At 42.4% G+C, this 21,994-nt stretch overlaps 1 protein-coding gene across 17 annotated transcripts in view; it reads left to right on the top strand.

The window, feature by feature from the left end:
* Nucleotides 1-21,994, top strand: part of LDB3 (LIM domain binding 3) — a 199,067-nt gene that overhangs the window by 54,334 nt on the left and 122,739 nt on the right. For all 17 annotated transcript variants that reach the window (XM_054034562.1, XM_054034563.1, XM_054034577.1 and 14 more), the window contains one exon: nt 7,494-7,645. In XM_054034562.1, the coding sequence (XP_053890537.1) occupies nt 7,494-7,645 (152 nt within the window). The remainder of the gene's footprint in view (nt 1-7,493; nt 7,646-21,994) is intronic.

The raw sequence follows: 21,994 nt of genomic DNA, 5'->3' as shown, positions 1-21,994 counted from the left end.
ATTTAGTCAGGGGTATTTTTGGTAAAAGTCAGACAGGTCACAGGTTGTGAATTTTAATTGACCTGTTCATAACTTACCAAAAATATCCCTGACTAAATCTTAGCCTTAGTTATAATTAAGCCCCATTGTAAAGAAAGGGTTCATTTGCAGCATTGGGATCTAAGTTCAGATCTGAAACACCAGTGGAGTCTGGAGAAGCTGCGAGTTTTCATTCAGGTCTCTAGTCTAGGTGAACTCATTTTAAAAAATCAGGAAACTTTTTAAATTTTTTTTTAATCTGGAAAAATAGTACTTAAGACTTCTGGCTTTTTGTCTTCCTGGTTTTTTTTTCCCCTTTGTTTTTTAATTTAATGAATTAACAGGAGACAAGAACTGAATTTTCAGAACAAGAGAAGACATCAGTAGAGAGAGGCCATGCTTTCCATTTCTTTTTGCTGGATTTTTAAAAATAGGAACAGCATAGTCCCAAATGTACCTTGACACTTCAGTCCTGGCTCCACTTTATCTCCATCAGTATGCTGGAACTTTGCCCCACGGTGATTACTAAATGTTCTCAATGCTGGCCCTAGTTGCAGATTGTTGGTTCACTTGGAAGTCTATCAGGGAAGCCACTTAGCTTCTAATTATAGTGACTAGGTTTTTACTTCAAGATAAGTCTTTTACTTAAGTTAGAAACCCTGACCTTTAGGATCTCATACATTTCAGCTCCACTGAGCTGAACAGTTTTCATAGCAAAGTTGCTAGTCCAGTTGTCTTTTGTTTGTAATCGGTATTTCTTTGAGTGCTTGTTCATGTTGATTCCATTCTAGGTGTGAGCGCGCCCACATTCACGGCCATCTGAGATTTTTGCCTTAGCGGTATCTGTAGGGTTGGCTGTGGCGCCCTCTTGAGTGCCACGCTTATGCGTCAGTATATCAGGCGCTGCTGGCCCTATGCTCTCTCAGTTCCTTCTAGCTAGCGGTTTTCATCTCTTCTGACTTCAAGCCTTAGGGCCTTGTAAATAGTTTGTTTATAGTAGTTAGTGTTAGTCAGTTTCTGGGGCTTAAGCCCTGCTCAGACTGCAACAGTCCTATGACTGTTAGTGACCCCCATAGCATCTGCCTGAAGTGCTTGGGGGAGTCACAAGTGAAGGACAAGTGTCACATTTGCAAAAACTTTCGTCCCAGGACCTAGAAAGAGTGCGACATCCGTCTGAGGGCCCTCCTCATGGAGGCTGCTCTTCGCCCAGCTTCTAAGCCTTCCCAGACGGATTCTACCACTAGTACCTCTGCCTCGGTACGTAGCATGCCCCCAGCACCGTGATCCACCCAGCACTGCTCTCCATCACCAATGCCCAAAAGAAGGCCAAGAAGCATGGCTCCTCAGCACCGGGCAAGAAAGGCCAGGGGGTATTGGGCAAAGGACCCAATTCGGGCCACCCACCCACACCAAAGTCAAATGGATGTGCTTCCTCAACTGGAACCTCTAAGGATCCCCTCCCAAGGGATCTGCCATCGACTCCCAAGAGTGGTAGGGGACCCAGACTTGTGGCGGGGCTGACTCCTTCCCAGGCTCTCCTGGCGCCTAGAGAACAGAGGCCTCTACCAGCGCTGACAGTACTATGTATGCCTCAGGAAGCGGCAAAGGCTCCCTACGAGGGTAAGCCAGCTGTCAGGACCCGCCTGAGGGCACTTGAGCATCGTCGATCCCCAGAGATGAGGCAGCGCTCTCTGACTCCGTGCTGCAGATCTCCAGCTTCACAGCCCATGTCCTCTGCAGCTCACCCAAGATCACTGGCACTGCGATCGTGGTCTCCACCCTCTTGAGGCGGATTACCTAGGGGGAGGCGCCAGTCACTGTATCGCTGGCTCCATTCACCCGCCTGCTGGTCATCTTCTCAGAGCAGATCCCCATCCCCCGCACTGTGGGAATGATCTCTGTCGCGGTACCGATCCCCCTGGCCCTGGTACCAGTCCCATTCAAAGCGCCGGTCAGCTGACAAATGCAGGCATTGACGGCCCCACTGTGGTCACTGGAAGGGGATTTCTCTGGCCTGGAGAGGAAGTTCAGCCCCTCACCGAGGCATCACGGCATGATTGGGCACCTAAGGCTGTGTCTACCTTTGCGATGCCGCTTTGGCAACATGGCCAGCGCAGTGGCCCTATTGGAGTGCATTGGGCACACTTGTGATGCCGATGCCTCCTTCGCACCATTCATCAGCTGCCACCTTGGAGCAACAGTTGCCGGTACCAGGCTTGGTGTGCAACGCTCACTCGGAGGTCGGGGTATAGGAGCAGGTGCCCACCCTGAAACTCCCTTCCCCTATGGGAGATGATGCCCCGGGGCCTCCCCTGGCGGTACAGTTGTCGTCCTCATCCCTGGACAAGGCGGTGACAGGGCCCTCGAGTGCCAGCCCCCTGGACAATTTTAAGGAGTACCAGGGGAGAAAAATTTATTCAACAGTCAGCCTTCAGTTCCGGGTGGCGAACCACCAGGCTCTCTTGGGCAGATACTATTTTAACTTATGGGACTTCCTCTGTAAGTTCAAGGAGTACCTACCCTAGGACTTGGCCCAGGAGTTTGGCACCCTGGTAGAGGCGGGTACTGCAGCAGCAAGGTGCTCTCTTCAAATGGTGTGGAACACGGCCGACTCGGCAGTTAGGGTGGTCGCGTTGGTGGTGTTCCCTGTGCCGGTAAGTCTTCTATGTTACTTTCATCCCTGGATAGTACAGCAACGACTAAAGCTTGGCTTTTTCTCCTCCCACTCACCTGCACAGCCCGGCCTGGCAAAGCATCCCAGGGGCCAGAAGTGCTCATTTTGAAGATGCGCTCAAGAGCGATGCCCCAGTCAGCTCCCCGGATCCACCTTGTTCTTTAGTCGACTATCATCATCCCTACCATTCAGCCTGGTCACAGGTCACCTCAGACTATTGGGTGCTAGAGATACCCTGCAGCTATATCTCTGGCCGGATCTGCTGTCCCAGAACCACGGCAGTCTTCTACACATGAACTTGGTGGCATTGCACTTGACAACATGGCTACTGCATGGCTGAATGCAGAAGAACGGGAATGCTTGGCCCATGTCCAACAGGTCTTGCTGGGTAGCAGAAAGCCCTCCACCAGAGTGACCTACCTGGCCAAGTGGAAGAGGTTCACATGCTGGATCTTAGACCGGCGTATTTGGGCCAAGCAGGCTTCTCTGCAGGCGATCCTGGACTATCTTCTTCACCTCAAGCTTCAAGGGTTGTTCTTGTCATTGATCAAAGTCCACTTGGCCACTATTTTGGCCTTCCACCCTCCGCTCCAGGGTAGGTCGGTCTTCGCTCATGACAACGGTCCAGTTTTTGAAAGGTCTGGAGTGTCTCTACCCACACATCAGGGATCCCGTCCCTCCCTGGGACCTGAACCTTTTGGTGTCATGGCTCATGGGTCCTCCCTTCAAGCCTCTAGCTTCCTGCTCCCTTCTCCTCCTGTCCTGGAAAGTTTCTTTCCTGGTCACAATAATGGCCACCAATAGAGTCTCTGAGATTTGGGCGCTTACTTCAGAGCTGCCTATACGGTGTTCTGCAAGGGCAAGGTCCAGCTGCAGCCACATTCAGCGTTCCTCCTCAAGGTAGTTTCACAGTTTTATACCGGTCAAGACATATACTTACCGGTCTTCTTTCCAAAGCCTCATAAATCGGAAGAGGAACACATATTGCACACCCTGGACTTTAGGAGGTCGCTTTCCTTCTACATTGGCAGGATTAAGCCATTTTTCAAGTCAACGAAATTGTTCATTGTGGTGGCGGACAGGATGAAAAGTCGCCGAGTGTCTGCTCAGAAGATTGGATCATGGCCTGCATCCGTTACTGCTATGAGCTGGCAAAGGTGCCTCCAACAGTGAGCATGACTTCCCACTAGACTAGGGCATAGGCGTCATCGGCAGCCTTCCTGGCACAGGTACCGATCCAAGAGATCTGTCAGGCCACTACCTGGTCGTCCGTCCACACGTTTACGTCTCGTTATGATCTTACCCAGGAAGCCCGAGACGATGCTGGCTGTGGTGGAGCAGTGTCGCAAGCCACTTGGCCCTGACCTTTGAGCCTGCCTCCAGGGATACTGCTTGTGAGTCACCTAGAATGGAATCAATATGAGCAAGCACTCCAAGACGAAAAAACAGTTACTTACCTTTTGTAACAGTTGTTCTTTGAGATGTGTTGCTCATGTCCATTCCATTACCCGCACTCCTGCCCCTCTGTCGGAGATGCCGGCAGGAAGGAACTGAGAGGGCGTAGGCTGGTGGCGCCTGATATACTGATGCATGAGCGCAGCACTCAAGAGGGCACCACCGCCGATCCTACGGGTACCGGTAAGGCAAAAATCTCCAACGGCAGTGAATGTGGGCTCATGAACACCTAGAATAGAATGGACATGAGCGACACATTTAGAAGAACAACCGTTATGAAAGGTAGGTAACTTTTTTTTTTTTTTGGTTATGCTAGTTCTGAGTTACAGATCTAATACATTAGTTTGGATTAAATTTTTATATTTATAGGCTTAGTGGGTGTCTGAAAAATGATTCTGGAAGTGCTGTGCAATCCCTTAAAATGGACTTCCATCCATGTAAAGAACAGTGATTATATATGGATGGGACAAACTGGTTAGAAAAAGTAAGTGTCTCTGAACATCATGCTGTTTTACCTCTGCTGCAACAATGCCTCGTGTCTTGGGAGAATGCAACATGATTGGCAGACTCTGCTCAGAAGAGTCAAAGAGCTAGAATTACTGGGATATTGAAGGCCAAGTGAAGAGTGCATTAGCGAAGCTGTGCAGGGCCCCAAGATTGGAACACAAAAGTCTACTGCAGAGCTGTTTGGAGAAATCTTGCACAGAGCATGCCCTCACTAACCTTGGCGCAGGACATGGCTACTAATCCCTTCACTTTTGTAAACAGTTAACTTTCAAATGAAACGGATGCTGTCAAGACTGACAGGCCACAACTTTGACCCCTTCCCCAAAGATCAATCTTACCTTTAAAATATGGTTCTACTATAGCTTGTGGCCTCACAGATGACTGTGATGGTCGTCATTAGAGGTTTATACAGAGCACTATGCAAACCCAAACCCACTCAGGAATCTTTAGTATTACAAATGCCTGTCATGTGGATGGAGTTGATTTAATTAGTGGGTCAGACATTCTCTGCTTGTTTAAATGAGTGCAAGTCCATTGAAATAAACAGTGTTTAATCCATTTACACTAACAGAATGGTGCTGTTCAATGAATGACAAATTGTAATATGAAATACACTAGATCCTGTGTTTCTTGTATGTCCCTACTTGAGAGGGAGTGGATGATGCATAAAAATTGCAGCATAAAACTTTTTTCCTAGAGATTGACTTTAACTTTTTCCCCCTATTCTATGAAAACAGAAAAGTACAAGAGAGAATGGATGTATATTAATGAAACCTTTAAATCACATGCAGAGAGCTTTAATACATCTTTGGCTATTATTTTTTCATTCAGAGTACACACAGCTAGCCTTAATGGCATTACAAGAATATCTCTGCTAAGGAGCTAAAAAATGTCCTACTCTGGTGTAAGGTTGTCAACCACAATCTTCATGCTGGAGTTCTAGGTGATTTATTTTTTAAAGATATGCTGTGCCCAGATAATTGATTGCCTAGAACACAGGGAGTAAGGGACAGATTTTTAAAGTCATTTAGTTTCTAAAAATGAAGAAGTGTGCCTATTGAGATTTTCAAAAGCACCTGGTGACCTGACATTGAAATCAATGGATTCAGGCGCCTAGGTGCTTTTGAAAATCCCACTGTGTATACTGGTCTGCATCTTTCGGCACTTAATTTCCTTTAAACAGCTGTCTCTAAGACCTTGAACTTGATTCAGTATTCTATGGGAAGCCAGAGTAGAGAGCAGAGGACAGGTTTGATGTGCAGTTGGTAGCCTGTGTTGCTGAGGAATTGTGCTGCCGCATTCTGTAGTAGTTGGAGTTTCCTAAGGGCTGATGGTCTCATGCTTAGCGATATTACAATGCTATAGTCCAGATGGAAAGTACAAAGGTGTGTGTAACTGAGGCCAGGATATTTTCTGCCATGATGAGATGGCGTCTCCTATACAACTGAAGATGGTAGAAATCCAGGGCCGGCTCTAGGCACCAGCAAAACAAGCTGGTGCTTGGGGCGGCACATTTTTAGGGGCGGCATTCTGGCACGGGCCATGCCGCCCCTAAAAATGTGCCCCGGCTGCCCTAACTCACCTCCGCTGCTGCCGCTCGCGGCACACAAAACAGCTGATTCGCGCGCCGCGGCCGCTCGGGATCTCCCCCTCCCTCCAGGGTTTGAGAGCCTGGGAGGGAGGGGGAGACCCTGAGTGGCCGCGGCGCATGCGCTGCTTCTCCCTCTCCCTCCCTCCCTCCTAGGCTTCAGAGCCTGGGGGGAGGAGGCAGGGCTGGGGATTTGGGGAAGGGGCAGAGTTGAGGCAAGAAAAAAATGGGGGGGGGCGGCCAAAACTGTTTTCGCTTGGGGCGGCAAAAATCCTTGAGCTGGCCCTGGTAGAAATCTTTAGTTGTAGATGCTGCTATAGGAGAGCTAAGTGTCTGTGAGGAGTCCAAGAGCGTTCCTAAACTATGGATGGAATTGACCAGTTGTGGGTGTGTACCTTCAACCAAAGGGAACTGCTCCACCATCCCAGTTCAAACCAATAAAGTGGATTTTGGGAAAGTTCAATGGTAAGGGAAAGAGTGACAAAAAATTAATATGTTCTGCACCAGGCATAGCGGTGCTCGATCCTGATTAGGGTCTGTAGGGACTCCCAACTGCAATATAAATGATAATAAATAACCATAAAATTTAAGGCAACTTCGGATGTGAAAATAAATGCACTTTCGAGCAACATGTAGAAACAAATCCAATTCTGATGGTTATTACACAATATGTGAACTTCCTGCACACTCTCTCTATGCAAGGGAGATGGTAGAACATGCCTTTCAGTGGTGAGAAATACTTTTGAATCTAACTGTGTATTTATAATGGACTAGATCTTCAGCTGGTGTAAACCAGTGTAGTTCCATTAAGTTTGCTTGGGCAAAATCCAGGCTGATGTTAAAAATATTTTAATTGCTTTAGACAACTTTTTATAAATAACCTGACAGTTATCTGAACCTGTTGAATAACATCCATCTTGGGTTAAATGGGAATTTTCAATATATACAGAAAATGCTGGAAGATCTACTCTCCGTTAATTGAGGGTGACGTTTAGCCCTGTTTAGAGGGGCCAACACAAGTTCTATGGACCACTTAAGTCCAAAATAGTGCTTAAGTGAAAAAGACCTTGGGTTGGACTTCTGAAGAATATGAATTTCACCCTGTGTGTCTAGCTTCCATTAGTATCATTATTTGCAGGGATCAAGGAGAGTGAGGAATTAAACCCCTCCCATAACAACTCTGGACTGGACTTGTTCTCTGAAACCATTTCACACAAAGAATAAAGTCTGTTTTTCTTTTCTTCCTCACAGATCACCCCTGGCAGCAAAGCAGCCCAGTCCCACATGAACCAGGGGGACCTTGTGGTAGCCATTGATGGAGTCAACACAGATGGCATGACCCACTTAGAGGCCCAGAACAAGATCAAATCAGCCAGCTACAACCTGAGCCTTACCCTTCAAAAGTATGTTGAGATAAGTTAATACTTGCATGAGCTGCAGAATTATTATGAGAAAGTGGCAGACCAAGGGAGTGATAAACATCAGAGTTTTGCCTGTTAGGTTTTCTTCAAGAATCTGTGAGGATTTGGACATAAGATTGAGGTAAAATTCTGCTCTGATTTACACCATGTGCAACTTTACTGAAATCAGTGGGGTTGCACAGTGTGCTAGTCTGGGTGGAATTTATCCCATTGACTAGAAAATGGGTATGCTAATGCTTCCTTAGCCCCCTAGGAAGTTTTTAAAAGCGTCCTGTTCCAAAGCAATTCTGCTTATAATTGATTTTGTTCTTGCTTATTCCCTGGCTGATGTCAAACTATTTTGTTTTTTGACCTCATGAATGTCTGCTGTGGAAATGATTCCCTTATGATTTCAGATGAAGAACAAGGTGAAAAATCCCACCAGATATTTGCATCAGATCCGTTCAGTGGTGGCTACTAGTGGCCTGATCCTTCTTTCTGTGAGGATGGAGCCTAGCTTCATCTGAGAAAGGTGTGGTCTGAGCACAGGACTGGGGGCCAGTACAATTGCAGGGAGGAAAATCTCCCTCAGAGATGGGGAAGAAGCTTCCTTCCCCTGGAGAGCGCAGAATCACTCTCCTGATTCCTCCTGGCATTGCTTCCTTGCACTGCATAAGAGAGATTTCATTTTTGAGAGCCTTGTTCTATAATGCAGTAACCTTCTTTGACATTGTGATTAGATTTAATTAGAAAACTCTTTCTTAATACCTGTGTTAATATTTAAAGCTGTGTAATGATAGGAGGCAAAGTAACTGCTACTTACCTTGTATGGCATTTTAGAGAGAATACTTCGTATAAATCACAGGAAGCAATCGCTGGGAAGGCTACGATGTGTAAATCGTAAATGTGTTATGTGCTGAGAACATAACAGAGGCTCTGTTGTGCCATTGCGTAGCTGAGCCAGGTAGCCCTAGGAGCAGACTAACTGCTAAGGGACACAGATCCTGGGTTGAGGTTTTGAAAGCAGTGCAGGGGATTCTAATAGATGATGTGTGGCTAAATTCCCTGAAGTTTCTGTTTTTTAAGCAGATGTTTCTGTTAATGCATAAAATAAGTAAATGAAAAGAAAAGGCACTAAGAGTTCCTAATGTATAGAATATGTTTTCAGTTTTCATGTGATGTCAGTTGCTTTTCACAAGTTACATTATATTAAATGTGGACTGGAAAAGAGAGAGTTAAGTTTAATAATGAAAATAGCCTAAGGAAGTCTGAAAAAGGTTGCAGTCCATCTGTCTTAATTAATTTCTCTTCACCCCAAATCTTAATACATCAGGTAGAGGGGCATATAGAGTTATTTCCATCACTCCATGTAATGTGGAGGGGCGTCTCTAAAGTAAGCAGGAAGGGGACTCAGCCAAACTTAATAAAGGGCCAGACCAAAAGTCTGATACACAGCCCACTGAAATTAATGGATTTCCATTAACGTCAGTGGGCTTTGGGTCAGGCCTCAAGCCAATAAATTGACAAGACTAATTTTATTTCATCCACAGCCCCTTGGGCTCCCAAACTAATGCTACGCCCTCATAGAATAGATCCAGGAGGGTTTATGTATCTGTACAAGTGAATTCCCACCTGGTCTTCTCCTATACTATACATGTGCAACTGTACAACTTCTAGCCCTGCCCACTAAGGGTTTCATTGTGCTGCTGTAGTCAGGGCCGGCTCTGGCTTTTTTGCCGCCCGATGCAAAAAAGCCTCCCGCCGCCTCCCCCTCACCCCCCGGTGGGAAGCGCAGCAGCGGAGGGCGGCAAGCCCTCTGGGGCTCCGCTCTCCCCGGCAGCCAGAGCGCCAGGAGGAGGGCGGAGAGCCCGGCCTGGGCCCCGCTGTCCCCGAGTGGCTGGAGCGCCAGGGGGAAGGCAGCAAGCCTGCCGTGGCTCCGCTCTCCCCAGCAGCCAGAGCGCCGGGGGGAGGGCGGAGAGCCCGGCCGGGGCTCTGCTCTCCCCGGCAGCCAGAGCGCCGGGGGGAGGGTGGCGAGCCCAGTCGCGGCCCCGCTCTCGGGCCGGAGCGCTGCGCCGCCCCCGTCCAGGTGCTGCCCCAAGCACATGCTTGGTGGGCTGGTGCCTGGAGCCGGCCCTGGCTGTAGTGGATGTGAATGGATTTCACAGAGATTTGTTTTGTGCTTTTTAGAATAGTCTGGATTATTCTTTGCCTTTTGAGGGAAGGGAGAAATCCTTCCAATAAAAAAAGTCTCTTCTACTGGATTCTCATGTTTCTTGCTGAGGGTTTAAATCTCTTGAATAGTAGTCATCTTATTGGGCCTCAAGTTTATTCAGGACAAGCAATGTTTCCTTTTCTTTTTCTTGGCATTATTGTGCACATGTATTTTTTCCCCCCAACCACCTGCAGTACTTTTTACCCTACTTTTTAATAGCAGTGAAAAATACAATAAATGTTAACCTTTTAAAAAAAATATTTCACTAGTGTGGAAATGTAACAATATTTTGGTTTCTGTGAAAGGAGTAGATGGTCTCAGACTGCTTCAACGAGTATCCATATCACAAACCCACCAACACAGCTGGCATCTTTGTTGGCAGTCTTAGCAGAAAAAGGATTGAATAGACATGGAAACAATGCTAATGGCTTACAAAAACGATGTAACCAATTTGTTATAAAGGACACAAATGCATCTTAGTTTCATAAGTAATAAAATAATTTTACAAAAACCTCAGAAAATGGTTGTGAAACATGAACATTGGCAGTATGTGTCCCAATTTAGTGTTCTCCATGTATCTTGGATGTGTTGAATGAAAACTATCAATTTGTTGAACACACATAGTATTCAAAGAGTCTTGTATTCATATATGTGAGTTTGCTCTGCTGTTATTCATGTAGCCATCTTGTTCCTTGTTTGACAGTTCAAGCAACTGTCACTGTATGTTAAAAATATTTGTAAAATCCTGAAAACTTCACATATTTTAGTATAAAATAGATTTGTTTGAAAACTCTTAATAGAACTGTGATGTTCTCAAACCACTATTACTTTATTACTACTTGTTCTGCTGTTTAAAAAAAATAAAGTATGCATCTACTCACAGCTAAAAAAGACCCACTATCATGTGACTCATATGACCAGTCTCTCACTGTGACTAGTCAGAGCAAACAGTTTCAGAGTACCATATAGGCTGAAATGTGTTTGCATAGATTAATGTATTCCTGTTAATCAGATCAGTTTGTGAACAGGAAAGAGCTAACGTTGCAGTGAGTATTTATTAATAATAAAGTCTAGCAGCTTCTATATTCACAACATTTTACCTTTTACAGATGCCCTTGCTCTGAATGATTTTTTTCACTACATTTCCTTTTGTTCTGTTGCCTCTTGATGTTGGCCATCAGCGAGAGATGGTGGCTCCTTCTGCCTTGTTAGACCCTTTTTAAAAAAAAAAAAAAAAAGGATGAACAAAGTGTGAAATCAATGCAGACTTTTTATAGTAGAGTCTGGTACCTAAGCAGATTTACAGACACTTATGGATTTGGTATCAACTGGATGTCTAACATAGTGGATGCCAGTGAAAATGAGGTATGGTCTGAGGATAAAACAGGGAAAGAATAAGTTAAATGTTACTTAGACAAATTTAATTGTCTTCAAGTTGCCAGGGCCTGATGAAATACATCCAAGAATACTCAAGGAGCCGACTGATGCGGTATCTGAGCCATTAGCGATTATCTTTGAAAAATCATGGAAGATGGGAGAGATTCCAGTGGACTGGAAAAGGGCAAATAAATATGTAAAAGGGGAATAAAAGGACAACTCGGGAAATTACAGACAAGTCAGCTTAACATCCAGAATGATAATGGAGCAAATAATTAAGCAATCAATTTGTAAACACCTAGAAGATAATAAAGTGATAAGTAACAATCAGCATGGATTTGTCAAGAACAAATAGTGTCAAACCAATCCAATAGCTTTCTTTGACAGGGTAACAAACCTTGTGGATGGAGGAAAATGGTAGATGTGGTATATCTTGACTTTAGTAAGGCTTTTATATTGTCTCACATGACCTTCTCAAACAAACTAGGGAAATAGATGGAGCTACTAATATAAGGTGGGTGCATAACTGGTTGGAAAACCATTCCTAGAGAGTAGTTATCAATGGTTCACAGTCAAGGTGGAAGGGCATATCGAGTGGGGTCCCCCAGGGATCATTTTTGGGTCCAGTTCTGTTCAATATGTTCATCAGTGATTTAGATAATGGTGTAGAGAGTATACTTCTAAAGTTTGTGGATGATACCAAGCTGGAAGGGGGTTGCAAGTGCTTTGGAGGATAGGATTAAAATTCAAAAAGAACTGGACAAACTGGAGAAATGGTCTGAAGTAAATAGAATGACATTCAATAAGAACAAGGGCAAAGTACTCCACTTAGGAAGGAACAATCAACTTCACACATACAAAATGGGAACTGGCTGCCCAGGAAGTAGTACTGTGGAAAGGCATCTAGGAGTCATAGTGGATCACAAGCTAAATATGAATCAACAGTGTAATGCTTACAAAAAAAGTGAACTTTATTCGGGGCTGTATTAGCAGGAGTGTTGTAAGCAAGACATAAGAGGTAATTCTTCCACTCTACTCCACACTGATTAGGCCTCAACTGGAGTATTGTATCCTTATTCTGGGTGCTACATTTCAGGAAAGAAGCACACAAATTGGACAAACTCCAGAGAAGAGCAACAAAAATAATTAAACATGACCTATGAGGGAAGATTGAAAAAATTGGGTTTATTTAGTCTGGAGAAGAGAAGACTGAGGGAGGACATAAGAGTTTAAGTACACCTCTACCTTGATATAACACTGTCCTCGGGAGCCAAAAAAATCTTACCATGTTATTATAGGTGAAACCACGTTATATCGAACTTGCTTTGATCCATCGGAGTGTGCAGGCCCCCCCCCCAGGAGCACTGCTTTACCGCATTATATCCAAATTCGTGTTATATGGGGTCGCGTTATATCGAGGTAGCGGTGCACATAAAAGGTTGTTGCAAGGAGGAGCTCTTGGACAGTGTAATGTTTGGTTTCTACCATCCTTCATTCCACTGATCCTGCAAACAGTATTATCCAAATTCACAAAAAGTATTGTTTGGACTCAGAGTTGCTTTCACAAGCTGTACTCCCACCAACCTAATCAAGCTGTGGCTTTTAATAGCTGGGCTAGAGAGAGAGTAGGGTATAGAAAGAGGGTGGTCAAAATGGCTTTCAGTGAAGTGTGGTGCTGATGCTCAATCACTTTTAACTGGAGGCTATTATATGACTCTACTTTCAATGCAGATGGACTGAACTTGCTTTCCTTTTCTTCAAATCTGTTTAAAGTCCCAAATGTCTTCATTCCACATTCTTTCCTGGAAGTGACTATGGTCTCTTCATGACTATACATTTTTGGGATGGGCACTTCATAAAGGAATCCACACCTTTCCAGCTACACCACATCACTGGCCAGCTACATGGCAGAAGATCTCTGTATTCCTCTGATGCATCAACAATGCCTAGGATACATGACTTGATGTGATATGCTGTGGCAAATCCTATATCCTCAAAAGTGATTCTCACAGCCAAAGTAATTGCCAAGTGCCCTTCTTTAAGAGAGAGGGGAAAGAGATACTGACCTAGGGGAGAAAAGTGGGAACTATCTCTGAGCAGTGAGAGAAGGCAAAGAGTTTCCAACCAAACCAAGAACCAAAAGGGAAAGGAGAAACCCCCCTCGCACCTAGTAGCCAGCAAAGTGACCAGTGTTAATTGAAACGGCTGGAGGTTATACCTCCACATAGCCCTCTTCTAGCCATGGCTTGTTTGGAGTGAGGCTAGCTTAGAAAATCTTAGTACTGAGGATATGAAGTGGAAAGCAGGTTTTTCCTCAAGACTTTAAAGAAAGGTGGGAATGGGGATGCATAAAAAAAATCTGATAGGTACATTAAAGGTAAGAAATCTTGGGAAATTTATTTTTTAAAAGTATTGCTTAAATAGTTTATTTTTCTGTTGCCCTGTATTACAGTAAATGCAGGGGAATGGAGTATCTGTATATGGAATGAGAATATGGTGGGGCTAGCACCCTTCAGGGCTGTCGATGGAAAGGCCGTATCCTTAGATTGAGATTATTTAGGACAGTAGAGCATAGTAGCAACACCGCTCTATAGAGAATGATCCTTAGTAGTGAAATTCCCAAGCTATGCCAGGAAATTAATAGTTTTGTTTTGCTCTTCAAGCACTGTTGATCAAACGGAGCTAGCTTGCTCACTTCCTCTATCTACAATACCAGAGAAGAGAGGAATCTCATTTTTAAGCAATGAGATATGAAATCTAGACATTTTCACTCCCAGATAATTTGTTTTAAATGGCTCTTGGCTCCAAGAGCAGTGACATTTTCTTTTCTAGATCTTGGCCCTGAAGGTTTCATGAGCATTGTTTATAACATGGCACCTCAGATGGAGTGTGATACCGCTTACTTTTATTACCACACTTACAGGCCTGGTGGTTTTTTAGTGTGGGCAGGTGGTTGTTTTTTATTTGATTGTCTAAGAAAATTGTGCATTCTGGAAACAGTTGTGCAGGACATCAAATCAAAGTGCAAACATCAAGCCTCACACAGCGCACTCCCCTTCTCTTTTTAGATTGCCTGCCTATACCAAGGTGAATCTGAGTTCCTTCTGTCTAAATACACATAAGTGAAATATTTTCTTCAGGTTAGATTAATCCAAGTTGTTGAGTGTTCAGTTATCATAAATACTTTAATAAGGTACTTGTTGTGCCAACCCTGATCAAAACTCCATTTTGCATCATTCAAGTGGATATTCATGTGCTTCCACAAATATCCCAATAATCTGTGAAGAATATTGGTATATCCAGTCTTTTTCTGGTCTGCGTTTCTCATGACCAGATACTTACTGTAAGAGGCAATTTCTTCAATGTGGCTAGAGCAATGAGATAAAGAAATTACAGGAACACAAAACTCCAATAAATCTGTGGCATACCTAATCATCATCATCATATTTCATAGGCATTTGTGATGTTATTGGGAAGAAGTTGGACAATTACTTTCCTGGGGAGGCTTCTGTGGATTTTCATCCATAGTTTCCTAGCCCTGTGTTCCGCGTCCTAGCAGGGTTAGATGAGGTTTACTTCATGAATTTTCAATACAGCTTAGAGTCACCATTGTCCTACATACGCCCTTTCCCCCCGGCCCTCCTATCCAGGGAGATCTGTGGGCATAAATGATATTAACAGTGTTGCAGAATTCTCATGGAGGGAATAGGGGGAAATCACTTTGCTCAACTTTTCTCTTGATAAAGGGAAAAAAATCCTAATGCTATTTGCCCTCTCTTGTCTGTGTCCCACCCGATCACTGAGGGATAGAACTTTGCAAGCTGCAATGTGACCTCTTCCAAGGCCTTGCACCACATGCAGCATGCCCATCCTGCCAGCTTGAGCGCCACCTATCCCTGGCCTTTCTGATTGGTACAGGAACACTCAGTTCCCTAATTTTCCTTCCCCCATTCCCTGCATGGAAAGTTAGGCCTCAGCTTCAATTTCTGGCTTCCCATTCTCTCTAGTCTACCATGGAGTTCACAAATACAAGTGCAAATTATGTTACCAAAGTCTGAGAGGGTTTCAGGGAGGCAGGGCATGCAGAGGTGGAAGGACTTGGTCATAGGTGGGACAAGATATGTGTGGGGACTTTCCAAAATAGAGTCCAACCATACCCCAACTTTCCTCCAATTCAAGAGACAAAAGAAAGATTTTGCCTAGCACTTGAACTCTGCTTTCTCTTGTGATACAGAGAGTCAGGTGTGTGTGTGGGGGGGGGGGGGGGAGGGGGGGAGAAATAGCTTTTTAAATAGTGTATAATTAACCAGTGGAACTCAGTGCTGCAGGTTATTATTGAGGCAAAGGTGTAGTAAGTTCTTAATTTTTTTAAAATAAATATGATTAGCTGAATATATTTCTCACACACCTGCACTAGGCTGAACATACAGAACTGAAGTTCAGTGCAAATTCTAATAGGCAGTGGTATGGAATGCTGTAATGGGACTGTAAAGTCCCTAGAGCACTACTAAAAGGAAAATGTTACTGCTTCAGTTTTGGTATCCTTGTGGTTTACTTGTGTTTAATTGTCATTAGTATAGTATTGAAAATGATTATCCTGTTCTAACAAATTTAAAAAAAAAAGCCCCACAATTTTACAATCAGGCATTTAAAGTACATGATGGTGCCTGACAGCTGCTTCACTGACATACAGCCACAAGCTTATTGCACTGCTATGTGCAAACTATAGATGAAAAACAAACATAGGCAAAAATCTATTTACATTCCATACAAATTGGTTTCTTTCTCAACTCCCAATAAATGCAGTGCATGAAAGTGCAGTATTATCTAAGCACTTCCTGGGGAATCTATACAAGGACTTGGGTCTTCTGACAAGGAATCAGGTCACCATCTTTGGAAAGGATTCACCAAATGCTCAGGTTTAGTTTTGGAAAGTGCAGTAACATGAGAGCACCTTATTCTACTCTCAAGTTCTCAGAACACTTTGTAAAATGTCTGTTTTGCTGGAGTTGAGCGAAGGTGATACAACAGTTTCATTGCAGTATACATACTGACACATGCTCCATTTTCCAGTGCTGTGACTAGCTGTTAAATTGAATCTAGACAAATTCAGACTGGAAATAATGTACACATTTTTGACAGTGAGGGTCTTGACTAATTATGCTGGCATACTATATATAAGTATGCATTAAGCACAAATATAGCACTTCTATAGTCTAAACTTGCTTATGATTTTTATATAACCCTGCTCACTTCAGCTAAGTATCCAATAACCTCTTGCATTCACTGAAGTTTTTGCTTGAGCAAATAGGGAAGCTGTCAAGATCAAGACAGATGAATGTTTTACTGTAGCAATAGAAAGGGAGTTATTCTCACAGGCCTTTACTGGAATGTTCCAAAGGAAGAGGACAAGACATAGAACAATCCTATGTCTCAGTACAAGTTGGGAAATACCTCCATGGACCAGTACCTAGAATGCTAGTATCCAAAATAGAGTTAAGGAAGGAACAGAACAAGCTAGGGAACTGGGACAAACTGAGGAGTTGGATTTTAGTGATGTGTAAAGAGATGTGTAACTTGTAAAATTATATAAATAATACAAGCTTAAATGTGTAAGTGAACATATAGAAGTGGTCTTGTGCAGCATTTATCATATAGAACCTTTTTTCTGTCCTATGTTATTAGCTTTACACAGTAACCCTGACTGCCATTGATTATTTGGTCTCTTGAATATATTTCATAATGACCCAAAGTATGGCCAAGCAACTGAATATACAATTTATTCACAGAATCTGGTAAATTGCTTTTTTCTACTTGAATGAATTGTTTACAACCACAGGGCTTTTTTCCCCTGTGTCTAAGCAATGGAAGTCTCCTCTGCTATCCCAGAGTTTATAGTCCCACACTGGCATTAGTGTATTGTAATGGAATATGAAGACATCTGGAATAAATGTTCATTAGTTTAGTCTTTAAGAGTCTGTGGAGAGAACATGAAAGGCCTATAAGCTCTTCAGAGCAGTGAGCTGATTCTGCTATATACTGCTGATGGAGGTTATACTAGAAAACAAATTTCTGTTAGAGATCCATACATAATTCGAGCAGGTTCACCTCTAGCTAGTCATATGGCAAGGAGCACTCAGGAACCAAGCTTTGGTCCATGTCAGGATTCCATTTTTGTGTCTACCCTGAAGTTGAAGAGCCATTTTGGGATATGAATTTGAATATATTCAATATAATAAAAATAATTCCAATATAATAAAAGTAGTGATAAAAGTTAGCACTTCTCATTTTCCTAGTGCATCATAAACATTAATCCTCATAGCTCTCTCAGAGGTGTGAAGTAAGTAGTATTCTCCCCATTTCATGGAGGGGAGAGCAGAGGCAGATTAGTTCAAGGGCATATTTCTCACGGAGAAGTATTGGCAGGCAGGCCACAGCTCTGCTGTGAGATGTCAGTTTGCTTAAGGCCACAGAGGGAGTCACTATCAAAAATGATGTTAGTACTTGAGAGCTTCTGCCCTCTACTCCCATATTCCTACCAAAAGGCTGTGCTTCTTTAGTAGAAGCAAAGAAATTAATGCTAGGGGTGGATCAACAGTTGGGGCAAAAATAGGAATCCACTCAAATCTGACATTAAATCTATTGAACTGAACAATCAAGAAATTTGTTCAGCAGTCAGAATCCATCTCTTGGGAGCCCATCCATGGATTAAAAACAGAAGCCCAGAGTTCTACATGTTCATCAGTGACAGAACTCCGTCCTCATCCCTTCCTGGTTCTCACTACCCTCTGACTACCCACCACAATCACCACACTAAGGAAGCTGGATCCCTGGAATCGTTGCACTGTTCTGGAATGTGGATGTGATTCCCAAACCCCAAGCCCTTGGAAATATGGAGAATGCTGCAGTAAATTCAGACATGGCAAGTACCTCATGTCACACCACAGTACATCCTCTGCCACTGGTTGGGGAGCCTCTTCCAGTAATCCATGGCCAGCATGATGGTGGTTCATAAAAGATAGGGGAACAGAAGGATCTTTAGGTCTCTGGCAAGGATGTAGAGGCGGGGGTGGTGCTGGTGGTATCTGAATCTCTGGACAAAGGAATCTAACTTTAATGTCAGACTGGAGTGGGCATGTATCCTATCAGAACATATTACCAGTTCATAAGATATTCATAAAGCGATGATGCCCATATTTCAGCTTAAATTTGGTAGAATATCACTTGTAATGATACATTGATTGTAATCTTTATGGTCTATTGTGGTTCTTAAGAGTTTTATTTAAATCCTCCTAAGTATTAAATATAATTTTGTTTATATAGAAATATGCCATAGGAGATTTGATACATAAGAAAAATTAAAAACAAATATTTAAAAAAAAAAGTTGCCTTCTAGAGCTGTCCACCACAGAGTTCTGTAGAAACTTGTATTTAAACACAAAAATGATGGCCATCAACAAGTTAATAAAATTAAGGAAACTTTGGCTGACTATTGAGGGGAAAATGAGTGAACTGTTAGATGTATTAGATATCCCATGGGATGGTCTCTCAGTGGAATTACTTCACTGAAATAATTAAGAACTGGACTGATCAAAACACTGATGAAAATAGATCAATGGAAAATTCTCACATACAGTCTATGTTATCGAGCCTCTTCTGCAGGTAAAGAGAATATTTTCTTCATTTCTGTTTATTCAGCTAGTTCCATTCACTGACTAGTTCATTCAAGTTAAGAAACTAATTCAGAGTTGAAAAAGCAGGAAAGCTTGTTTTCCTCTTTCAATCTATGAATAAACACTACATCTGAGCGAATGAGATCTGCTAGTTCTAAAATCTCAAAAAAAGACATGATGACCAGAAACAATCTGTTGAATTCATTAACTACAGATATACTTCCTTAGTTTAATAAATCTGCTGTACCAGCTGGAGGACACTTACATGTGCAGGAGTAATGTCTTACAGACAAAGTTGCTGGCATGCGAGTTCACTCTGGGGGAACAGTCTCCAAATTGCACAGTATTGTTAAAATGCTGGAACTCTGGTAAAAAAAATTTATGCTAGTAATAAGGAGTTGTGTGGTGGCTAAAGAGGACCACTTCTAGTATGGATCTAGGGAATATTATTTTAAGTCGCTTATGTTTCATTTCACACCTATGTTTCCTGTGGTAACAAATAGTAATTCTCATATTTTGTACCATTTTAATATGGTCATTAAAATAAAAGCAAAGTTAAAATTACTAAAGAATGTTTTATAGGCAGAACAAGCTTATAATGTGAATTACACCCTGATGGGCTATACTAAATAAAGTAAGCTTGCACCACCTGGTTCATACGTTTAGCCTAATATTAATAGCAGTTCAAATAATTACACCTACTGTGGTCTTGGGAATATGTTCCCAAGTAGTTAACTCAAAAAAGAAAGCACAAAACAAAAATATGATGCAAATAAAACAAATGCTAATATAAAAAGCAAAACAAGCAGTGGAATGCAGGCTTGGCTTGACATGAGAAATTAGACATGGCTGAGGCCTCATTTCTTGGAAGACAAGATTAGAGAGGTAAATGTATCAGCAGGCTGAAAACAGAATGTCTGTACAGCTAAGATAAGGGGGAACACCCAGAGAACCTTTGACAATCGACAGGGTAACAATGGATAAGGTAAGTAATGAATGTAAAGATGAGGTTAAGAGTAAGTTGTACATGGACTGTGAATGGACAGAGCAAAATGTGTCATGCAATATGTATATAAAGAAAGGTTTGCTGTATAATTTTGGATATGCAGTATGATAACCCCTTAGTCTTGGAGCTGATCAATTCAGCATTTTGCTGTATACCAGATAAAGATAAAACCTCAGTGACAAGACTGGAGTTGGACTGAATTCTTGGGGAACCTAGTTTAAGAGATCTCAGGGGACCCCCAACAAGTTGCAGTAAACATGTATTAAATAGTTACCAACTTTTCTTTAGGAAAATAAATAAAAAGTACAAATGCAAATTACAATCAAAATCAATTTAAATCATTACATTTTATTGAAATTGCTTTAATTTAAAATCAGTCCACTCTGTATATTTTATTCTTCTTAGCAGAGAAGAGACTGACAATTGACTCTAGAGCTTTGGAGAGTTGTTTGCGTGTGGCACCACCAAGTTTCTTCTGAGTGTCTGTTGTTGTGCTGTTCTGAAAGCACAAAGAGCACATCCAGCCCCCAGACTCTAACAGATCAAGAATTTTCCTGCACCTTGCCAGTTTCTCACAGGCAGAAAAGACACCTTCCCCACTTGGATTTCCCCTCCCCAGTGTTCAATCCAATTATACATCCAACTGCCTCTGAATTAGGCCAAATTGAGAGGGTAACACATTTCATTGTTACGTGGCAGACTATAGCCAAGGCAGTGTTATGCGTTATCCTGGGATAGCAACATTTATCAGTTAAAATTAATGAGCACTTTTTCCATGGAAAAAAAATAATGTTAACACTGATGACTGCAATGAATATTTTTAATTCAGTTATTACTATCGGAATGGGCTGCTATTTACATATACTGCATAGAGCATGTGCTTATTAGTTTCAGAGAAGAGCCAGGAACCATGGATAACTGCCATGGCTTTAAATGGCAATAAAATCTTCATTGCCCAGATCCCACTTAGGTATTAGAACAGGTCTCAGAGTGCACATTACTTTGATTGTTTTGTTTTTTTCTTCAAAAATGTTATCTTAAAAGTAAAATTAAATTGTGAAGAATATTCCCTGGATGGGTTAAAGTTTATCTCCAGGTGAGTTGTTCCACAGCATTACATTGCATTCACCATGAAAAGGTCATGATGGAATTGCTGGTACATCTCATTTGAGTTGATGGGCTGACATGACATACTCAATTAACATGACAGTTATAATTTCAGACAAACAGTTATTGATTACATTCTGCAGCAAGGATGTTAATGTTATCCATAATGCTATTATAGATGAGATGGCCACAATGTTTTAAATATAGAGCCTTTTCTCATTGATTGGTACTCTTTAGCTTACAAAATTGACTTAAGTGCAAATTGCACATTTGGTGCTAACTAATAGGAGGAGCCTATTGCAGTCCACTTCAATGATAATGTAGCCACAAGAGGAGTGGATATTTAATAATGGTGAGAAAATACTTGTCTGTTTTCTTCCAGTTATTCAGCAAAACCTGTGCTTTGTCATTTGACTCAGAGGAGGTTTGTCTTAAAATTCCAGAATGGTGTAAAGTAATTACAGAATGATATATATGACTTCTGACCCAGTTAAAAAAAAAAAGTAATGGAATCAGTATTAAGGATGAAGTGGTGCATTATTTAGATGAAGATAGGAGTCTAGGTACTTGCCAGCATAATCAGCCAGAATAAATGGAATTAAATGCTACTGATTTAAAAAAAGAAGAATGGCATAGAGTATTGATCCATGCACAGTTTGACTGTTATTTCAGTAAAACTCTATAAGATTCCTCCCGCCCAGCTAGGTGAATAAGATTTAAATATAGAGGCATTGGACATCTATAGTATTATAGTCAACCAGCTCTTGATCTTGTAGGACACAGCAAGTGTTAAAGATAATGAGCCAAATCTCATTGTCAGTTACACTCTTGCACCCACATTGAAGTCCATGACAGCTGAGTGTTTGGGAGAATCAGCACAAATTATTAGTATTGCACCTGTGGGAATAGGAGTTAACTAGAGCATGAGTGAAGAGTGGGATGCTGGTTTCAAGTTAGCACAGTCTATGCAAAGAGCA

The sequence above is a fragment of the Malaclemys terrapin genome, chromosome 7 (assembly GCF_027887155.1).
Source record: "Malaclemys terrapin pileata isolate rMalTer1 chromosome 7, rMalTer1.hap1, whole genome shotgun sequence".
Taxonomy (NCBI): Eukaryota; Metazoa; Chordata; order Testudines; family Emydidae; genus Malaclemys; species Malaclemys terrapin.
The sequence above is the reverse complement of the archived record's forward strand: the minus strand, read 5'-3'. Positions and strand labels throughout refer to the sequence as shown.